General features: G+C 42.7%; 2 protein-coding genes across 4 annotated transcripts; both read right to left on the bottom strand.

Annotated features, from left to right (window-relative positions):
• Positions 1 to 12,802: 12,802 nt before the first annotated feature.
• On the bottom strand, positions 12,803 to 16,838 carry LOC140764357 (beta-glucosidase 22-like). 3 transcript variants are annotated; one of them, XM_073102887.1, is made up of 13 exons: positions 16,155 to 16,838; positions 16,011 to 16,074; positions 15,555 to 15,613; positions 15,122 to 15,197; positions 14,957 to 15,028; positions 14,794 to 14,881; positions 14,449 to 14,704; positions 14,170 to 14,285; positions 13,856 to 14,076; positions 13,739 to 13,767; positions 13,544 to 13,646; positions 13,313 to 13,400; positions 12,803 to 13,231 (listed from the first exon to the last, which is right to left on the bottom strand). In XM_073102887.1, exons 1-13 carry the CDS (start codon positions 16,284 to 16,286, stop codon positions 13,006 to 13,008), a joined length of 1,530 nt encoding a protein of 509 aa, XP_072958988.1. In that variant the 5' UTR covers positions 16,287 to 16,838; the 3' UTR covers positions 12,803 to 13,005. The 3 variants fall into 3 exon arrangements, with proteins under 3 accessions (XP_072958988.1, XP_072958990.1, XP_072958991.1); XM_073102889.1 differs by having other exon boundaries at positions 15,555 to 15,939; positions 16,155 to 16,836; XM_073102890.1 differs by lacking the exon at positions 16,011 to 16,074 and having other exon boundaries at positions 16,155 to 16,836.
• A 38-nt stretch (positions 16,839 to 16,876) lies between these two features.
• Positions 16,877 to 17,401, bottom strand: LOC140764419 (beta-glucosidase 22-like). The gene is made up of 3 exons (XM_073102976.1): positions 17,221 to 17,401; positions 17,104 to 17,132; positions 16,877 to 17,011 (listed from the first exon to the last, which is right to left on the bottom strand). Exons 1-3 carry the CDS (start codon positions 17,399 to 17,401, stop codon positions 16,877 to 16,879), a joined length of 345 nt encoding a protein of 114 aa, XP_072959077.1.
• Between the last annotated feature and the right edge of the window lie 1,506 nt (positions 17,402 to 18,907).

Raw genomic sequence — 18,907 nt, 5'->3', positions numbered from 1 at the left:
TCTTCCTCTTCATTTGCCCCTTTTGAAGATGTATCTTATGTTGGACTTGAATCTGTCTTAAACTCCACCTGCCGTGGAACATCTTCAGCACTATCGTCAATCAGGCTATCTGATGCTTGACTTTGTTTCAGCATGGATGATTCATCAAATGTAATATCCATGCTAATGATCAATTTTCCCAATTCTAGCCTCCAAACCCGATATCCCTTCACCCCAGTGCTAAAGCCGAAGAAGATGCCCTTCTTGGCTCTAGGATCCAACTTGCATTCACTGACATTATAGTATGCAGGACAACCAAAAATATGTAAGAAATCATAATCTGAAATGGGTTTGCCAGACCAAACCTCTAATGGGCTCTTCCCATTATTTGTAGATGAAGATAGCCAGTTGATGAGATGACATGCATAGTTGACTGCCTCAGCTCAAAACTCTTTGCCCACTTTAACATTGGACAACATACACTGAACCTTTTTCATATAAGGTCCGGTTTAAACATTTCGCCATGCCATTTTGCTGAGGTCTCTCTAACCGTGAAGTGTCTTTCAATCCCTTCTTCTTTGCATAAACTCATGAACGGATATGAAGTGTACTCTCCACCGTAATCTAATCTGAGCTTTTTTATTTTCTTGCCAGTCTGATTCTCAATCATCTTCTTTCAATTCTAAAAAATTTCAAGCACTTGGTTCTTATGGTGCATGGTGTACATCCAAGATCTTGTAGAGTAGTCATCTACAAAGATGACGAACTAGTACTTCCTCCCAATAAGGCCTTCCGGGTAAGCCCCCAAACATCTATGTGAATGTAATCCAAAATCCCCTTGGTCCGGTGTACAGCAGTGGCAAATTTAACTCTAGTTTGTTTACCCAATACACAGTGTTTGCAAAATTTCAGTTTGAGGTTCTTCACACCCTTTAGCAAACCTTGATTTGATAAGCCTGTCAAAACTTTCTGTCCTGAGTGCCCCAACCTCATATGCCATAATCTGAAAGAGTCAGCCTCACTAACAGTGTTACTTGAGGCGGCCGCTACTCTTTCCAAATCCATAGAGCCTTGTAAGAAGTACAAATTGCTTCTTCTTATGCCCTTCATCACCACCAATGCCCCCAAAGTCACCTTCAATGCTCCACCTTTTAAAGTAACGGTGAAGTCCTTTGATTCCAAAACCCCAACGGAGATGAGGTTCTTCTTTAGATCCAGTATGTACCGGACTTCATTTAGCTCTTTGACGGACCCATCTTAGAGCTTCAGGCGAATAGTGTCAATGCCTTCCGCTCTACAAGGGCTATCATTGCCCATATACACAACTCCATCAGAGATCTTCTCAAGAGTGGAGAACTAACTCCGGTTTGGACACATAGGGTATGTGCAACCGGAGTCCAAGATCCATTCATCCATGTTACATGCAAGAGCCGAGCCTACCAAGGCACTTTCCGAGTCATCATCATCCGAATGTGCCACATTTGCCTTTTGGGGTTTCTTGTCCTTGCTCTTTAAAACATAACAATCCTTCTTCCAATGCCCTTTATTGCGGCAATAGGAATATTGGTCTTTGGCAATTAACTTCCTATCTGAGGATGCACCCCTTGACTTTGAGAAGGATTTACCTTTTTTATCAAATTTTCTATTTTTAAATCTACCCCTCACCATCAATGCATCTGAAGATGACTCATGAGTAGCTTGCTTGTCCAATTTCTGGTACTCATTGTTGATCAATGCATTTGCAACATCTTCATAATGGATTGAATCCTTTCCATATAGTAGGGCAGTAGTGAGTGATACGAACCCTCTTTTGGTGCTATGGCTCTGATACCAGCTTGTTACGATCCTTCCTCGGCTATAGGCTCTGATTCAAGATTAATACGATCTTGCACGGAACTTTGAGATCAGATCCCGAAATATCCCGCCGTTGGATCGCTGTGAAATTGTGATATGTTGTAGGCCCGGAAAAGAGCTTTCCAACGGATCTAGTTTCAGGCGAATCGGAGTTGGGGATCTCGAGATATCGTTCGTTTAGTGGACGAACGTCAGGATACTCTGTTTTTGGATTCCGTGGATGAAGGCACGAAATCCTGGGTAATGGTGGATTGTGGAGGGCCGGTGTTGATGGGGTGGCACCGGTGTAAAAGTGATGGTGGAAGGGTTATGGATGATGGAAAGGTTAGGGATAGCGATGGATAAATTGGAAGAAGGGGGAGAAGAGGGCCACTCCTAAGGGACTAGGGTGATTGGCCTGTCGAGGGAGATTAGAAGCGGCGTCGCCGGGGAGATTGAGGGAACGGGAGCGAAGAAGATGAAGGAGGCAAGGCAAACTCAATTCTCAATAATCAATAATAATTTTGGTTGCCCTACACATACTTTTATAGGCTAACCAACAACTCAATCTTATCCTAAAACTCAATCTTATCCTAAAACTCAATCTTATCCTAAGGTAAATCCAAACTCGAGACGATGTCGGTGAAGTCCGAATCGTATCAATCCACCACGCTTCCGCAACCTTGTCCTCAAGGTTTGAAATTTGGGAAGCGATCCATGATGTCTGCCTCTAGCTCCCATGTAGACTCGTCAGTAGGTTTGCCCAACCACTCAATCAGCACTTCAGTCTCTAATATGAATCCTTGGCGTCTTCTCCTACGACTTAGGACTCGAACCGGCTCAGTGGAGCCATCTTCCTCCATTGGTTCGGGTAAGGTCGAACTCACTACATGGTTAGGCCCGATCTGGGCCTTCAATGCCGAGACATGGAAGACGGGATGTATCCTGGTTCCTTCAGGTAGGTCCAATCGGTAAGCTACTGGACCGATTCATTGTAGCACTCGGTACGGACCATAGTACTTGTATCCCAACTTTTGGTTCAAAATTGGCCTCAATGTGGATTGTCGATACGGTTGAGCTCGAACGAACACCAATTGATCCACCTCAAATTCTCGCTCACGTCTGCCTTTGTCATGCGTTTGCTTCATGCGGTTTTGTGCTGTGGCTAGGTGAGTCTTGAGCCATCTCAATGTTTCATCTCGATCAGCAAGCTCCAAGTCAAGCTCAGTCCTATCCGTCGCTGCGAGTCTATCGTAGGCACGCAAGACAGGGGGAGTGCGCCCATAAACCGCCTCAAATGGGGTCATGCCAATGCTTGAGTGATGAGCGGTATTGTATGACCACTCAGCCCAGGGAAGAAATTTGACCCAATCCTTTGGTCGATCCGCCACAAAGCATCGCAAGTATTGCTCTAGTCCACGATTCACCACCTCGGTTTGGCCATCCGTCTCGGGGTGATAAGCTGAACTAAGATTGATTTGAGTCCCTTGCAATCTGAAGAACTCGGACCAAAACTCACTTATGAAGATGCGATCCCGGTCTGACACGATCGTCCTAGGCATCCCATGCAAGCGTGCCACTTCCCGAACAAAAATTTCAACAACCCTTTTTGCTGAAAACGGGTGAGAGAATGTTATGAAATGTGCGTACTTGCTCAGTCTATCCACCACAACAAACACCACCGATTGTCCTCGAACTTCCGGCAGCCCCTCGATGAAGTCCATGGAGATATCCTCCCAAATACGCTCTGGTATCGGTAGTGGTTGCAGTAGCCCGCTAGGCTTGAGTGCCTCCGATTTGGCTCGTTGGCAGATTTGACATTCACGCACATACTTCTTCACGTCCGTCTTCATCCCAGTCCAAGTACAGTTTTGGGCCAGCCGCTTGTAAGTACGTAATACCCCTTCATGACCTGCTATAGGAGTATCATGGAAGTGTGCCATCAATAGCCTCCGTAGCTCTTCGTTTCGGGGTACCTTGATTCGCCCGTGCTCTAGTACTAACCCATTGCGCTCCTCGTGCTCGGGGTTGCTTGAGGGGTTCGCTCTCAACTCCTCCATGAGTCGGACCAGATCACTATCCTCTGCACTGGCTCTTCGTAGATCTGAAAAGAAAGGAAAAGTGGGTGCCGAGAAAGAAGCGAGCTCCCTTTCTTTTGAAAGTTCAAGCAGCGGTTTACTTCCATCCAACAACACTCTCTGATCATCTCTCCAAAAGGTCAATGTGAGGCTTATAAAATCAAAGGTCACGGGCCCCAAGCTCCGAAGCCATTGGGTCCCCAAAACAATATCGGCACCTTGCAAGGCCAACGGATAAAGATCCAATGTGAAAGTTTGGCCTTGCACCTTCAATTCTGCACCTCCACAAATAGAATCTGCTCGCAAAGTGGTGCCATCTCCAATAGTCACATCGAACCCCTCCGTGGGTTCCGACTCGAGCCCAATCTTCCTAGGGAGCCTCTTGTCAATGAAGTTGTGGGTGGACCCAGTGTCAATCAAGATTCTTACTGTGGTCTTCTTGACTACTCCGTTCACCCGCAATGTCTTTGGTGCCGCCGTCCCCGAATAGGCGTGGAGGGAGATTTTGGCCATCGTGTCCTCCGCGTGATGTTGCTCCTCAACTTCTTCTCCTCGATGTCCAGCCACATCTGCACTTTCAGCTGCCATGGGTGGAAGATCGTGGCCTTCTCCTTTGAGTGGTAGCTTGGCAGGGAGCTGCAACGTCATCGCTGGTGATGAAGCTGTCGTGGTCGACTGTCGATTGACCGAGGAGAATGGTAGAAGATCGCTGGAGGCCATATGCGATTTCTTCTTAGTTGCCGACTCACTATGGTTGCAAAGGGAGCTAGTGAAAGGCGGCCCAAGTGTCGAAATTCGCGATTTCGGATCATCTCCTTCACCACTGATGAGGATTCCTGATGAGGGATATCCAGCGACCAGGTGTGGGGTAGCCAGCACTTCGCGGTTTGTCGACGAGGTCTCCGGTGCATGGGAAGATGTGGAGGTTCCGAGGGCTGCTACAATGGTTGAGGATCTCATTGTAGCCGGTGGCAGTTCGTTGCGGCTGACCATGGGTCGAGGTGTAGAATCTCGATCTTGCCGGATAGCCGAACTCTCCCCTATTTTTGTGATGAGCGGGAAGGCCGTGGAGGATGTTGGGTATGTTGTGGAGGGTTCCCAATGCTGTCTTGTGATTGCCTTGCTTGTTGAAAAAGGTTTCGTCCATGCCCGTATTTCCTGCATCATCTCCATCATTATTTGCTTGTTGATGGCAATCTGTTTGGAAATAGACCCCAACATGGATAGAACGCTAGGTTCTTCCGTATTCCTATTAGATCGAGTGATCGTCATTGGAAGCGCTTGTCCGAGGAACGGTGGCTCTGATACCAGCTTGATACGAACCCTCTTTTGGTGCTATGGCTCTGATACCAGCTTGTTACGATCCTTCCTCGGCTATAGGCTCTGATTCAAGATTAATACGATCTTGCACGGAACTTTGAGATCAGATCCCGAAATATCCCGCCGTTGGATCGCTGTGAAATTGTGATATGTTGTAGGCCCGGAAAAGAGCTTTCCAACGGATCTAGTTTCAGGCGAATCGGAGTTGGGGATCTCGAGATATCGTTCGTTTAGTGGACGAACGTCAGGATACTCTGTTTTTGGATTCCGTGGATGAAGGCACGAAATCCTGGGTAATGGTGGATTGTGGAGGGCCGGTGTTGATGGGGTGGCACCGGTGTAAAAGTGATGGTGGAAGGGTTATGGATGATGGAAAGGTTAGGGATAGCGATGGATAAATTGGAAGAAGGGGGAGAAGAGGGCCACTCCTAAGGGACTAGGGTGATTGGCCTGTCGAGGGAGATTAGAAGCGGCGTCGCCGGGGAGATTGAGGGAACGGGAGCGAAGAAGATGAAGGAGGCAAGGCAAACTCAATTCTCAATAATCAATAATAATTTTGGTTGCCCTACACATACTTTTATAGGCTAACCAACAACTCAATCTTATCCTAAAACTCAATCTTATCCTAAAACTCAATCTTATCCTAAGGTAAATCCAAACTCGAGACGATGTCGGTGAAGTCCGAATCGTATCAGTGAGGTGGTCATAAGTGTCCGACAAGGAATTCAATAATATCAATGCCTTGTCCTAATCTGAAATTTCAACATCTAAGTTTTGCAAGTCCGCAAGTAAATTGTTGAAGGCATTCAAATACTCTGCCATCAGCATTCCCATCTTGTATTGAAATCTGAAAAACTTCTTCTTCAAATAGAGCCAGTTCTCAATGCTCTTGGTCATGTATTTGTCCTCCAGTTTCTTCCACAAGCTCTTTGTTGAATTCTCCCTCATCACAATGTACTTTTCTTCCTTTGCTAGACAAAGCCGATTGGAACTGCAAGCTTGCCGGTTCATTTTCTCCCAATCCTTCTCAGATATATCTTCGGGCTTCTCCTCCAAGGAGATGTCTAATTCTTGTTGGAACAACACATTCATAACTTTACATTGCCACATCCTAAAGTTGTTGGTGCCATCAAACTTCTCAACTTCAAACTTTGCATTTGAGATAAGTTTGCCCGATTTGGATGATTCACCCATTTTGCTAAAATTTCTTCAAATCCTCACTATTCCCAAATTCAATAGCCTAGGTTTGAAACCAATGGCTCTGATACCAATTTGTTGTGCAAATGACCCAATTTGGGTGAAGGAAGCGAAAGCAAGACCTGCACTCCCAAATAGCTCAAATGGGTATAGTAAAAAAAAAAACCAATGCAATGCTTGAGATGTTAATGGTGATAGAAAAGCCCTAAGCAAATTCTAATTACGAATTAATATCCTAATATAAGTAATCACCAACAATAAAAACAATGAAGATAATAGAGAGAGAGAGACAAGATTTATGTGGTTCGGCGATGTGCCTACGTCCACGGGTGGAGCAATCTTCTTTACTATGCAAATCCCTCACTTATAAAGAGTTTAATAACTCAAATCGCTATCAATATAATGGTGGCTCAACCCTCATAAATGTTCTTCCAAGATTTGGGAATTTTTTGCGTCGCGTTCGAACGCTCGCGGGGGCGCATTTGAACGCGCTCAATATCAATACAGTAGAACCAAAGGGGCGTTTAAACGCAGTTGGGCCGTTCGAACGCCTGCATAAAAGTTTGCTCTCGTGTTGGCTCACGTTCGAACACGGCTGGGCCGTTCAAACACCTGCATCACAGACTACTCACTGTCTGGAGCCCGTGTTCGAGCGCCCCTAGGGCCAGTTCGAACGCGCTGCACAGAAATACTAATACTTGCTGAAAATTTATTGATATTGAATTTGAGCCAATTTTTAACAATTCTTCACCTTGGCGAAGAACTCAAAACTTCAGCAAATCACTCTCCACCATCTCAAAGTGACTCAATCCTCCAAAAGGTGCTTCGCCTGTAAATTTGCGTCTTAAGACGCCAAACTAACCTTGGTCAATAGTGAGTGACATTGATCATATCCAAACAATGTTGGAATTTGATTTTAGTCACTACTTTTGTTAGCATATCAGCTGGATTATCAGCGGTTCCAATCTTGCAAAGTGAAATATCCTTTCCTTTCAAAATTTCTTTCATAAAATGAATCGAACATCAATGTGCTTTGTCCTGATGTGATGAACTTGATTTTTAACCAAGCAAATTGCACTTTGGTTATCACAATGTACCTCCACCTTCTCTTGGTATACACCCAAACCATCCGTCAAACCAAGCAACCAAATAGCCTCATTTATAGCCTCTATCACTGCCATATACTTTGCCTCTATGGTAGATAAAGCAACAGACGACTATAAGGTAGACCTCTAACTCACCGGCCTTCTAGCAAGTGTGAAAATATATCTCATAGTGGATATACGCTTATCCAAATCACCTGCATAGTCCGAATCCACATATCCAGTAAGATGTAGACCAAGTCTATCACAATACCATGGATATATCTCAGAATCCATTTCACGGCCTGCCAATACCCTTTTCCTGGAGCATACATATATCTACTAACAATGCTAATGGCTTGTGACATATCTAGCCTACTGTACACCATTGCATACATTAGGCTTCCAACTACACTTGCATATGATATCTTAGACATAAACTCTTTCTCAGCATATAAAGTGGGTGTGACATAGATGTACTAAGCCTAAAATGAGGTGTCAACGGTGTACTCACTGATTTTGTTTTGCTATTAACCTCAAACCGCTACAATACCTTCTTCAAATACTGCTTCTAAATTAAGCATACTGTCCCAATTTTCTGTGCTTCTCCTAGATCTTTCATTTCAAACTCTTTATTCAATTAGAGCTTTAATTTATCAATCTCTACCTTGCTCTTAGATGCTATCAACATATCATCAACATATAAGAGCAAATAGATAAAGAATCCATATTTAAGCTTTCTAAAGTACACACAATGATCATAGTGGCTTCTCTTGTACTTGTGCCTCCGTATAAACTGGTCAAACCATTTATACCACTGCCTAGGAGACTACTTCAGGTCATACAAGAATTTCTTTAATTTGCAAATTCAATCTTCTTTTCCAATGATTTTTAACCCTTTCGGTTGTGTCATATAGATGTCCTCCTCCAAATCACCGTGCAAGAATGCGGTCTTCACATCCATCTGTGCTAACTCAAGATGAAACTGAGCTACCAAGGCTAGCAAAATCCAAATGGAGGAGTGTTTCACCACCGGAGAAAACACTTCATTATAGTCAATCCCCTCCTTTTGAGAATACCCTTTTGCCACCAATCTAGCCTTGAATCTAACCCCACCTTTTGATTGAGGATCATCTTTCTCAGCATATATCTACTTGCACCCAATAGCTTTCTTCCCCTTAGGGAGCTCCACCAAATCCCAAGTTTTATTTTTCTCAAGAGCCTTCATTTTATCAATCATTGCCCCTTTCCAATTTGCTCTTTCAATGTTCTTCATAGCTTCTTTGAAGGAAGTGGAAAAATCTTCATCAATCACCGGAAGAGCATGGACCAATATATCAGAATAGCGTGCCGGCCTTCTGATTTCTTTCCTTGGCTTTCTAACTACTATGGAGTCTTAATCATCAGTTTCTGGCTCCACACTGTCATCTTCTTGCAAATTAGAATCTTCCTCTTCATTTGCCCCTTTTGAAGATGTATCTTATGTTGGACTTGAATCTGTCTTAAACTCCACCTGCCGTGGAACATCTTCAGCACTATCGTCAATCGGACTATCTGATGCTTGACTTTGTTTCAGCATGGATGATTCATCAAATGTAATATCCATGCTGATGATCAATTTTCCCAATTCTGGCCTCCAAACCCGACATCCCTTCACCCCAGTGCTAAAGCCGAAGAAGATGCCCTTCTTGGCTCTAGGATCCAACTTGCATTCACTGACATTATAGTATGCAGGACAACCAAAAATATGTAAGAAATCATAATCTGAAATGGGTTTGCCAGACCAAACCTCTAATGGGCTCTTCCCATTATTTGTAGATGAAGATAGCCAGTTGATGAGATGACATGCATAGTTGACTGCCTCAGCTCAAAACTCTTTGCCCACTTTAGCATTGGACAACATACACCGAACCTTTTTCATATAAGGTCCGGTTTAAACATTTCGCCATGCCATTTTGCTGAGGTCTCTTTAACGGTGAAGTGTCTTTCAATCCCTTCTTCTTTGCATAAACTCATGAACGGATATGAAGTGTACTCTCCACCGTAATCTAATCTGAGCTTTTTTATTTTCTTGCCAGTCTGATTCTCAATCATCTTCTTTCAATTCTAAAAAATTTCAAGCACTTGGTTCTTATGGTGCATGGTGTACATCCAAGATCTTGTAGAGTAGTCATCTACAAAGATGACGAACTAGTACTTCCTCCCAATAAGGCCTTCCGGGTAAGCCCCCAAACATCTATGTGAATGTAATCCAAAATCCCCTTGGTCCGGTGTACAGCAGTGGCAAATTTAACTCTAGTTTGTTTACCCAATACACAGTATTTGCAAAATTTCAGTTTGAGGTTCTTCACACCCTTTAGCAAACCTTGATTTGATAAGCCTGTCAAAGCTTTCTGTCCTGAGTGCCCCAACCTCATATGTCATAATCTGAAAGAGTCAGCCTCACTAACAGTGTTACTTGAGGCGGCCGCTACTCTTTCCAAATCCATAGAGCCTTGTAAGAAGTACAAATTGCTTCTTCTTATGCCCTTCATCACCACCAATGCCCCCAAAGTCACCTTCAATGCTCCACCTTTTAAAGTAACGGTGAAGTCCTTTGATTCCAAAACCCCAACGGAGATGAGGTTCTTCTTTAGATCCAGTATGTACCGGACTTCATTTAGCTCTTTGACGGACCCATCTTAGAGCTTCAGGCGAATAGTGTCAATGCCTTCCGCTCTACAAGGGCTATCATTGCCCATATACACAACTCCATCAGAGATCTTCTCAAGAGTGGAGAACTAACTCCGGTTTGGACACATAGGGTATGTGCAACCGGAGTCCAAGATCCATTCATCCATGTTACATGCAAGAGCCGAGCCTACCAAGGCACTTTCCGAGTCATCATCATCCGAATGTGCCACATTTGCCTTTTGGGGTTTCTTGTCCTTGCTCTTTAAAACATAACAATCCTTCTTCCAATGCCCTTTATTGCGGCAATAGGAATATTGGTCTTTGGCAATTAACTTCCTATCTGAGGATGCACCCCTTGACTTTGAGAAGGATTTGCTTTTTTTATCAAATTTTCTATTTTTAAATCTACCCCTCACCATCAATGCATCTGAAGATGACTCATGAGTAGCTTGCTTGTCCAATTTCCGGTACTCATTGTTGATCAATGCATTTGCAACATCTTCATAATGGATTGAATCCTTTCCATATAATAGGGCAGTAGTGAGGTGGTCATAAGTGTCCGACAAGGAATTCAATAATATCAATGCCTTGTCCTAATCTGAAATTTCAACATCTAAGTTTTGCAAGTCCGCAAGTAAATTGTTGAAGGCATTCAAATACTCTGCCATCAGCATTCCCATCTTGTATTGAAATCTGAAAAACTTCTTCTTCAAATAGAGCCAGTTCTCAATGCTCTTGGTCATGTATTTGTCCTCCAGTTTCTTCCACAAGCTCTTTGTTGAATTCTCCCTCATCACAATGTACTTTTCTTCCTTTGCTAGACAAAGCCGATTGGAACTGCAAGCCTGCCGGTTCATTTTCTCCCAATCCTTCTCAGATATATCTTCGGGCTTCTCCTCCAAGGTGATCTCTAATTCTTGTTGGAACAACACATTCATAACTTTACATTGCCACATCCTAAAGTTGTTGGTGCCATCAAACTTCTCAACTTCAAACTTTGCATTTGAGATAAGTTTGCCCGATTTGGATGATTCACCCATTTTGCTAAAATTTCTTTAAATCCTCACTATTCCCAAATTCAATAGCCTAGGTTTGAAACCAATGGCTCTGATACCAATTTGTTGTGCAAATGACCCAATTTGGGTGAAGGAAACGGAAGCAAGACCTTCACCCTCAAGTAGCCCAAATGGGAATAGTGAAAGAGAAATAAATGCAATGCTTGGAAAACTCCAAAGAGATGTTAATGGTGATGTAAAAGCCCTAAGCAAGTTCTAACCATGGATTAACACCCTAATGTAAGCAAACACCAATAAAGACAACAATAGAGATAATAGAGAGAGAGAGAGAGAGGCAAGATTTACGTGGTTCGGCAATGTGCCTACGTCCACGGGCGGAGCAATCTTCTTTACTATGCAAATCCCTCACTTATAAAGAGTTTAACAGCTCTAATCACTCTCAATACAATGGTGGCTCAACTCTTATTAATGTTCTTCCAATTACCAACTCTAAAAAACCAACTTTAGTATTTATAGTCAGGTTCAGATTTGGAGATTTCTAGTGTCGCGTTCGAATGCCCTCGGGGGCGTGTTCGAACGCGCCCAATGTTAATACAGCAGAACTCAAGTGGCGTTCGAACGCAGGAGAAGGCCATTTGAACACCTACAGAAATAGCTGCTCTCGGGTTGAATCGCGTTCGAACACGGCTGGGACCATTCGAACGCCTGCAAAAAGTCTGCTCTCGGGTTAGCTCACGTTCGAACTCAGCTAGCGCAGTTCGAATGCCAGCATCACAGACTGCTCTCTGTTTGAAGCCCACGTTCGAACGTGCGGCACAAAAATGCTAAAACATGCTAAATTTTTGCTGAAACTAAATTTGAGCCAATTTTTAACACAAGTGCAGCTTGTGTGGTATCTATAGAGAAACCATCAAGCACTGGAGTGATGACCGGACAGAGCACGTGGCATGCATGGCTCTTATGACGACCACCCTGTGGATTCTGTGGAAGCACCGCAGCCTATACAGCTGATGAGCACCAAGGCGGTGCTGGAGCAATGATTAGGGAGGGACACGGATGAGTCTCTACTAGCGGTGCGGCCTAGGAGCCGACAGCCGAAGAATCAGCACTGCGAGCTGAAGGGAACGCTTTAAATCTTGGGCTGCTGGTTGCGGCAGGATACAACAGGGTAGAGGTCGAGACTCAGTCCCTGGAGTTGGTTCGAATTCTGAGGAAGAAAGGAATCCTCTATAAGAAAATTCTTCCTAGCTACTACCTAATGCCGGAGGCTTAACTCTTCGTCGGCCATTATTTGCTTAACCTCTGTTCTCTGCAGCTCAATTTCTTCAATACTGAGCACAATCATCGGAATAATATTTCTTCATTATATTCATATTTTGTTGGAGGGATATGTCTGCGGTTTAATCTGTTTAGTATGTGCCTCCACCTCTGCCGTAATTAAGAGGTTGGTTTTGTTTCTTTGCTTTACTTTACGAATGATGCATCACTTAGATGTCTTATTGCGACTTTCCACCGTGCATGAATGAGATTTGCTGCGTATGTTACTAAACATCTAATGCCCGTAAGGCCCAAATATGGCGAGAATTTATGTGCTACTATGTATCATTTTTTCATCATCTCGAGATTCTTGGCTCAGAACTCACTCTCTTATAGAAAGGAATAGTTGGGCCACTCTATGGTGACATCTTGATCTTATACAAACAAAGAAGCTGTAGTTATTGTGATATTCTAAGAGCGTACGTGAGGATGTAGAGTCACCTATAAAGTATCACAAATATTATATGCCGTCCTGCTTCATTAATCAAATAAGGATATCCCGCTGCAAACTCATTGCTGATCATGGGAGACTGCGGGTGAATAACTCCTGTTTATGTTCATCCCCTTTTTGCTCAAAAAGTTGGAGTACCAAAGAGCTGAACGCTTTGGCACTCGTTTGCGATCGTCGTCTTTAAAATCAACAAAATAGAGACCATAACGTTGTTTATACCCCGCCAAAAATTCAAAAACATCCATGAATGCCCAAACAAAGTATCCTTTCAGATTTACTCCATTCCTGCAATCAAAGGAACAAACAAAAGGCGATTAAATCATTTGAATCAATGGCATTGAGTCGGTCACAAGAAGTATTAATTACCTGATAGACTGCAGGGCGCTTCTCATGAAACCGCTCAAGTAATCGATCCTTTCTTCATCATTCAGGGTGTCATTGTACTGTGCAAGACCTGCTGATGCAAATGGAAATAAATAAAGAAGAAAAGAGAAGAAGTAGCGAGATCATTAACCTTGCACTTCAAAATTAATTAAGCTAGGTGATATATGACTGCAAATGAATTCTATTGGTTTGTGAAGCTGTGTGTGGACTTGCCATTTTCTTGGACATAAACAGGAGGATTTCCATAGACGTCTTTGAAATACTCCAGCATATGCTGCAATCCAGCAGGATCAGATCCCAGGTCTACTGGGACAAACTAGAATCAACCACCAACAGTTAGCTAACTATACGACATAATACTAATAAGAAGAAAAAGAAGCAGGTGGATTCATAGCATTCCATCTTTACCTTGCCTGCCGGCGGCGAGTCCCTTGTAACTGCACCACAGCATCAGACAGTGATCACAGTTAAGATTGGTTGGCCATATTTTATATCACCACTGAAGACGAGACTGAAAAGAAGTACCTCTGAATGTAGCAAACATGTCTGCATTGTAGTCTCTCAGGCCTGCCTTTGGGCCATTGGAGTTGTCACTCACGTACACAGAAGTGTAGTGGTTTATACCAATAAAATCAAATGCACCCTTTACTAGCTCAGATTGACCTTTGGTGAAGGATGGAATTCGCGAGGCTGCGATCTTCTTCATGACTTCTGGATAGTCCCCGAAAACTACTGGGTGTATGATCCTGAAGTTGGCTCGTCAGTTGTCGAACTATAGTAATTAATTTGGTCTACTAGTTAAAGCCTCCAAATCATTGTAATATTGAACTGAAACTTACCAACCAATCATGAAGTCCAATGCTCTTTTGGTTGCTTTGATGTCTGCAGTCGAGTTTGAAAATGGATAAGACCAGAAGGAGTACACATTTATGCCTACACCTCCATTTTGCACAGCCTGCATCCAACAATTAGAAATGATACATATAAATACCCTTAATGTCAAGACATGAACTTACTAAGTGGGTGCATCACTTGGTGTTATAATAAGACTTATTCCTTCAGTGGAAGATATAGTGACATTGAGTAAGTAGATCGGTAGAGGAAACTTATGGACTTACTTGATACTTTTGCCTGTATAATCTAACGGCTGATGCATGGGCTAACAGGTAATTGTGAACTGCAATATATGGCTCCACCGTGGAATTGCCAACTGTGCAATTGACTCCAAATGGATACGAGCAACGATTGGGTGGAAATCCTCCGCTGTCATAGGCTTCCACCCCAATGACATTGGGCTCCACAACAGTGGTCCAATGAGATACCCTGTCTCCGAACTCCCGGAAACACACGTCTGCATATGCTGTGAAGTCTTCCCTGAATCATCACAGTTAATAATAAAGGATCAAAAAAAGGATGGCTTAACTGAATGATCTAAAAAGACCAAGAAGAACCTTAAGACTTACACAATCCTAGGGCTCAACCATCCTCCATATTCATCTTCAAGTACTTGAGGAAGATCTAAATGATGGAGCGTAATATGTACTTGAATTCCTACCAAAGAAAATTACGTTTAATTTCATCTGTATATATATATATATATTGGGTAAATATTGGAAATAGACTAACCATGCTTTACTAGCTCATTGATGAGGTTATTGTAATATGCCAGCCCTTTCGGATTGACAGCTCCTCTCCCATCTAAGATATATGACAAATTTTTATCATGAGAGAAGGAATTAGCTTTTCTTTACAATTAATGATAATTAGTCTGAGGTTGCCAAATAAATGTACTTGGAATGAGCCTTGACCAAGAGATGGAAAACCTATATGCTTCCAGGTTTGTATCACTCATCAGCTTGACATCTTCCTGAAAGATCGCAAGGTAAGAGAGTAAAGTTGCATATAATATATATATATATATGTGTGTGTGTGTGTGTGTGTGTGTGTGTGTGTGTGTGTGTGTGTGTGTGTGTGTGTGTGTGTGTGTGTGTGTGTGTGTGTGTGTGTCTCTCTCTCTCTCTCTCTCTCTCTCTCTCTCTCTCTCTCTCTCTCTCTTTGAATATCCAAACAGATTAGCTGTGAGAGAAAAGTATATATAACGACATATAGTTTTTCTCGTCTCGATTCATCAAGCAACGTAGTTGGAACTTTGGAAGTATTAACCCATGCGCGTCACCAGTGACGAAAGCAGAGGACAAAAAGGTGAAAAGGGAAAAAAGAAAACCTTATATTTGTGATACCCATCCGACGCCACGTCGCCGTTGCTCTTGTCCGGCATCCTCCCTGACAAACACAGCACAGCCACTCGAAATATGAGAGCTTTGAAGCTTAATTATGTTTTACCTTATCTTTGCCGTATATATACGTATTGAATAGAATTATACATGGAACAAAAGGAAAAGAAAAGGTTATGATAGCAGTGGATTCGCATGATAATAGCCTACTATAGATGTTGGCCAATCCAAATCAACATAAAAAGGCTTATTTGTGATTAAAGGCTGCGATAACTGCAGGAAAGAAGATGTGGACGAAAGAAGCAGGGAGGAGGAGGATAGTCTGCAATGTTGACAGCAGGATTTGCACTGCGGTGGAGTAGCTTTTGATTGGCCCTGGCCAAATGGATAACATATAATAGATAAGGTGGATTCAGAGCATGCAGAAAAGAAATGCAAATAATGACCTGCATGAATAAAAGTATCCCAAATACATGGACTCCTCCCATCCTCAGCTACAGCTCCCTCTATCTGCAAATTTATTAAATATTTCTTGACCCCACGTAACGAGGCTTAATATATAGCTAATCCAAATTATTAAATTAAATTACCTGATAAGCCGAGGTCCCAGCTCCAAATACGAAGTCCTCTGCAGGGAAGTCATCCCTTGTGAAGTCCAAAGCAGCAGCAGCTTGGCCAAGCAGCACTAATAACACCAACAAGCACGACTCCATGCTCCACATCTCTCCCTCTCTCTCTCCCTCTGTGTGTGTGTGTGTGTGTGTTTTAACTTCCTAAGTCTCCTTTTATTTTATAGATGCCTGGAGAAGCATCTCTACTGGAGATATCTAGAAGAAAAAGTCTCCGTTGGACTTCGTGAGTTTAGTTTTAGTACGCTACGTTACTGCGAACAAGTTAAAAATTTAAAAAAAAAAATTAACATCTACGTTAACTTCAAAGGTTGAGGTGACAAAAATATTCGTAACTAAAAGACGTGAGGCAGGTAATTTTTTTTGTTGAAAAAAAAAACTTCCACGGAGATGAGGGAAGTGCAGGAATTAGATAGTTGGATTGCGACAACGGTAGCAACAGCCTTTGAATTGGAAGACCGTCGAAATAAATCGTAGTATATATCTATGGCGTTACATGGAAAAGTAATGCAACTCTGTGAATTAACACAAAAGCATGCAGACAAAAGTATTGTGCAAGACCTGTTGATGCAAATGGAAATAAATAAAGAAGAAAAGAGAAGAAGTAGCGAGATCATTAACCTTGCACTTCAAAATTAATTAAGCTAGGTGATATATGACTGCAATACTCCAGGAAATGAATTCTACTGGTTTGTGAAGCTGTGTGTGGACTTGCCATTTTCTTGGACATAAACAGGAGGATTTCCATAGACGTCTTTGAAATACTCCAGCATATGCTGCAATCCAGCAGGATCAGATCGCAGGTCTACTGGGACAAACTAGAATCAACCACCAACAGTTAGTTAACTATACGACATAATAATCATAAGAAGAAAAAGAAGCAGGTGGATTCATAGCATTCCATCTTTACCTGGCCTGCCGGCGGCGAGTCCCTTGTAACTGCACCACAGCATCAGATAGTGATCACAGTTAAGATTGGTTGGCCATATTTTATATCGCCACTGAAGACAAGACTGAAAAGAAGTACCTCTGAATGTAGCAAACATGTCTGCATTGTAGTCTCTCAGGCCTGCCATTGGGCCATTGGAGTTGTCACTCACGTACACAGAAGTGTAGTGGTTTATACCAATAAAATCAAATGCACCCTTTACTAGCTCAGATTGACCTTTGGTGAAGGATGGAATTCGCGAGGCTGCGATCTTCTTCATGACTTCTGGATAGTCCCCGAAAACTACTTGGTGTACCTGTTGGAAAGAAATATTGAAAATATATTTGATTCCAACTTAAGAAGGGTGTTTGTTGGAAAAAAAATATTGAAATCAGATTTGGTTCCAACTTGAAGGGGAGTATTGGAAAGAAATATCAAAATCAGGAAAGAAATTTCAAAATCAGATTTTATTACTATTATTATTGATTTGGTTAATCTGTTTGTTATTTACTTTTCTTGTATATAGCAACACTATCCTAATATGTTGGATAGACAAGCTTAATTATAGGAGAGATTATTGTAATCTCCTCCTATTTATGTACTTGATTCATCTTAGTGAAACACACAATTCCCTCATTCTAATCTTTTTACATGGTATCAGAGCAAGATTTATTAGAATTAGCAGAAAAATTTTAGAAATTTTGGGCAATAAAATTCAAACGGGAAGATGATACATGCCCTAAGCGGTTGTGCCAAAGGTCGGTAGGTGACTTGGTGAGATTGCATGTTGGTTGGTTTGAGTACGTGGCTTGTTTAGTGGTAGACTTTCCTGCTCCTAATGCCACCAGATAACAGAGTCCGTCACGCATTTCACCCAAACCAATCATCTTCCTCGTATCCAGATCCTGCAAAAGATCCATGATTCGAGCCTTGAATACAAGAAATAAGCTCGGATTCATCAATGGGTCTATCTTAGCTCCTTCAGAAGCAGATGATCCTGAAGGTCATGCCATTTGGTCAAGATGTAATGATATTATCCATTCTTGGATAGTCAACACCTGTGATCTAGAAATTGCTGACATTGTGAATTTTTATTCCACTGCCAGAGAAGTTTGGGAGGACCTTGATACTCGATTCTCTTAGGGCAATCTAGCCCGCATATTTGAGATCCAACGGGACATCGTCCTCCACAAGCAAGAAACCACCTCTATCTCCACCTATTACACTCGATTGAAAACCCTATGGGATGAGCTAGGGATGCATTGTGAAACACCACAATCGGAGCAACAAAAGGTAATGCAATTTCTAATGGGTTTGAATGAATCTTATAGTGCAATCCGCGGTCAAATCCTCTTGATGAAACCTTCCCCCTCGGTTCGCAAAGCATACTCCTTCATTGCTCAAGAGGAGAAACAACGCCATCTAGGAGTTGCTTCCGCCTCCACCGAGCCGACCTCGGTTGCTGCCATGGCTGTCCGCAAGCTTTATCCACCATCACCGGGGAAGAACGAGAGGAGCGATCGTCCTGATTCTAATCACAGACGTAATGGACCCGGTTCTGGAAAGCTGCGACCCCACTGCACCTATTGTGATGCTGATGGACATTGGGTCCAAAAGTGTTACAAATTACATGGCTACTCCCCTGGCCATCCAAAGGCCAAGTCCAATCCGGGCTCAGGCTCTGCTCAGCCCAATTACTCTGCAGTCAACCAAGCGAGTTGTGAAGAAGGTGGACCCAACACCACATTCACAGAGGCCCAATTAAAATAGATTATGGAACTTCTCA

The sequence above is a fragment of the Typha angustifolia genome, chromosome 8 (assembly GCF_048772165.1).
Source record: "Typha angustifolia cultivar Huaian chromosome 8, ASM4877216v1, whole genome shotgun sequence".
Lineage (NCBI taxonomy): Eukaryota > Viridiplantae > Streptophyta > Magnoliopsida > Poales > Typhaceae > Typha > Typha angustifolia.
The sequence above is the reverse complement of the archived record's forward strand: the minus strand, read 5'-3'. Positions and strand labels throughout refer to the sequence as shown.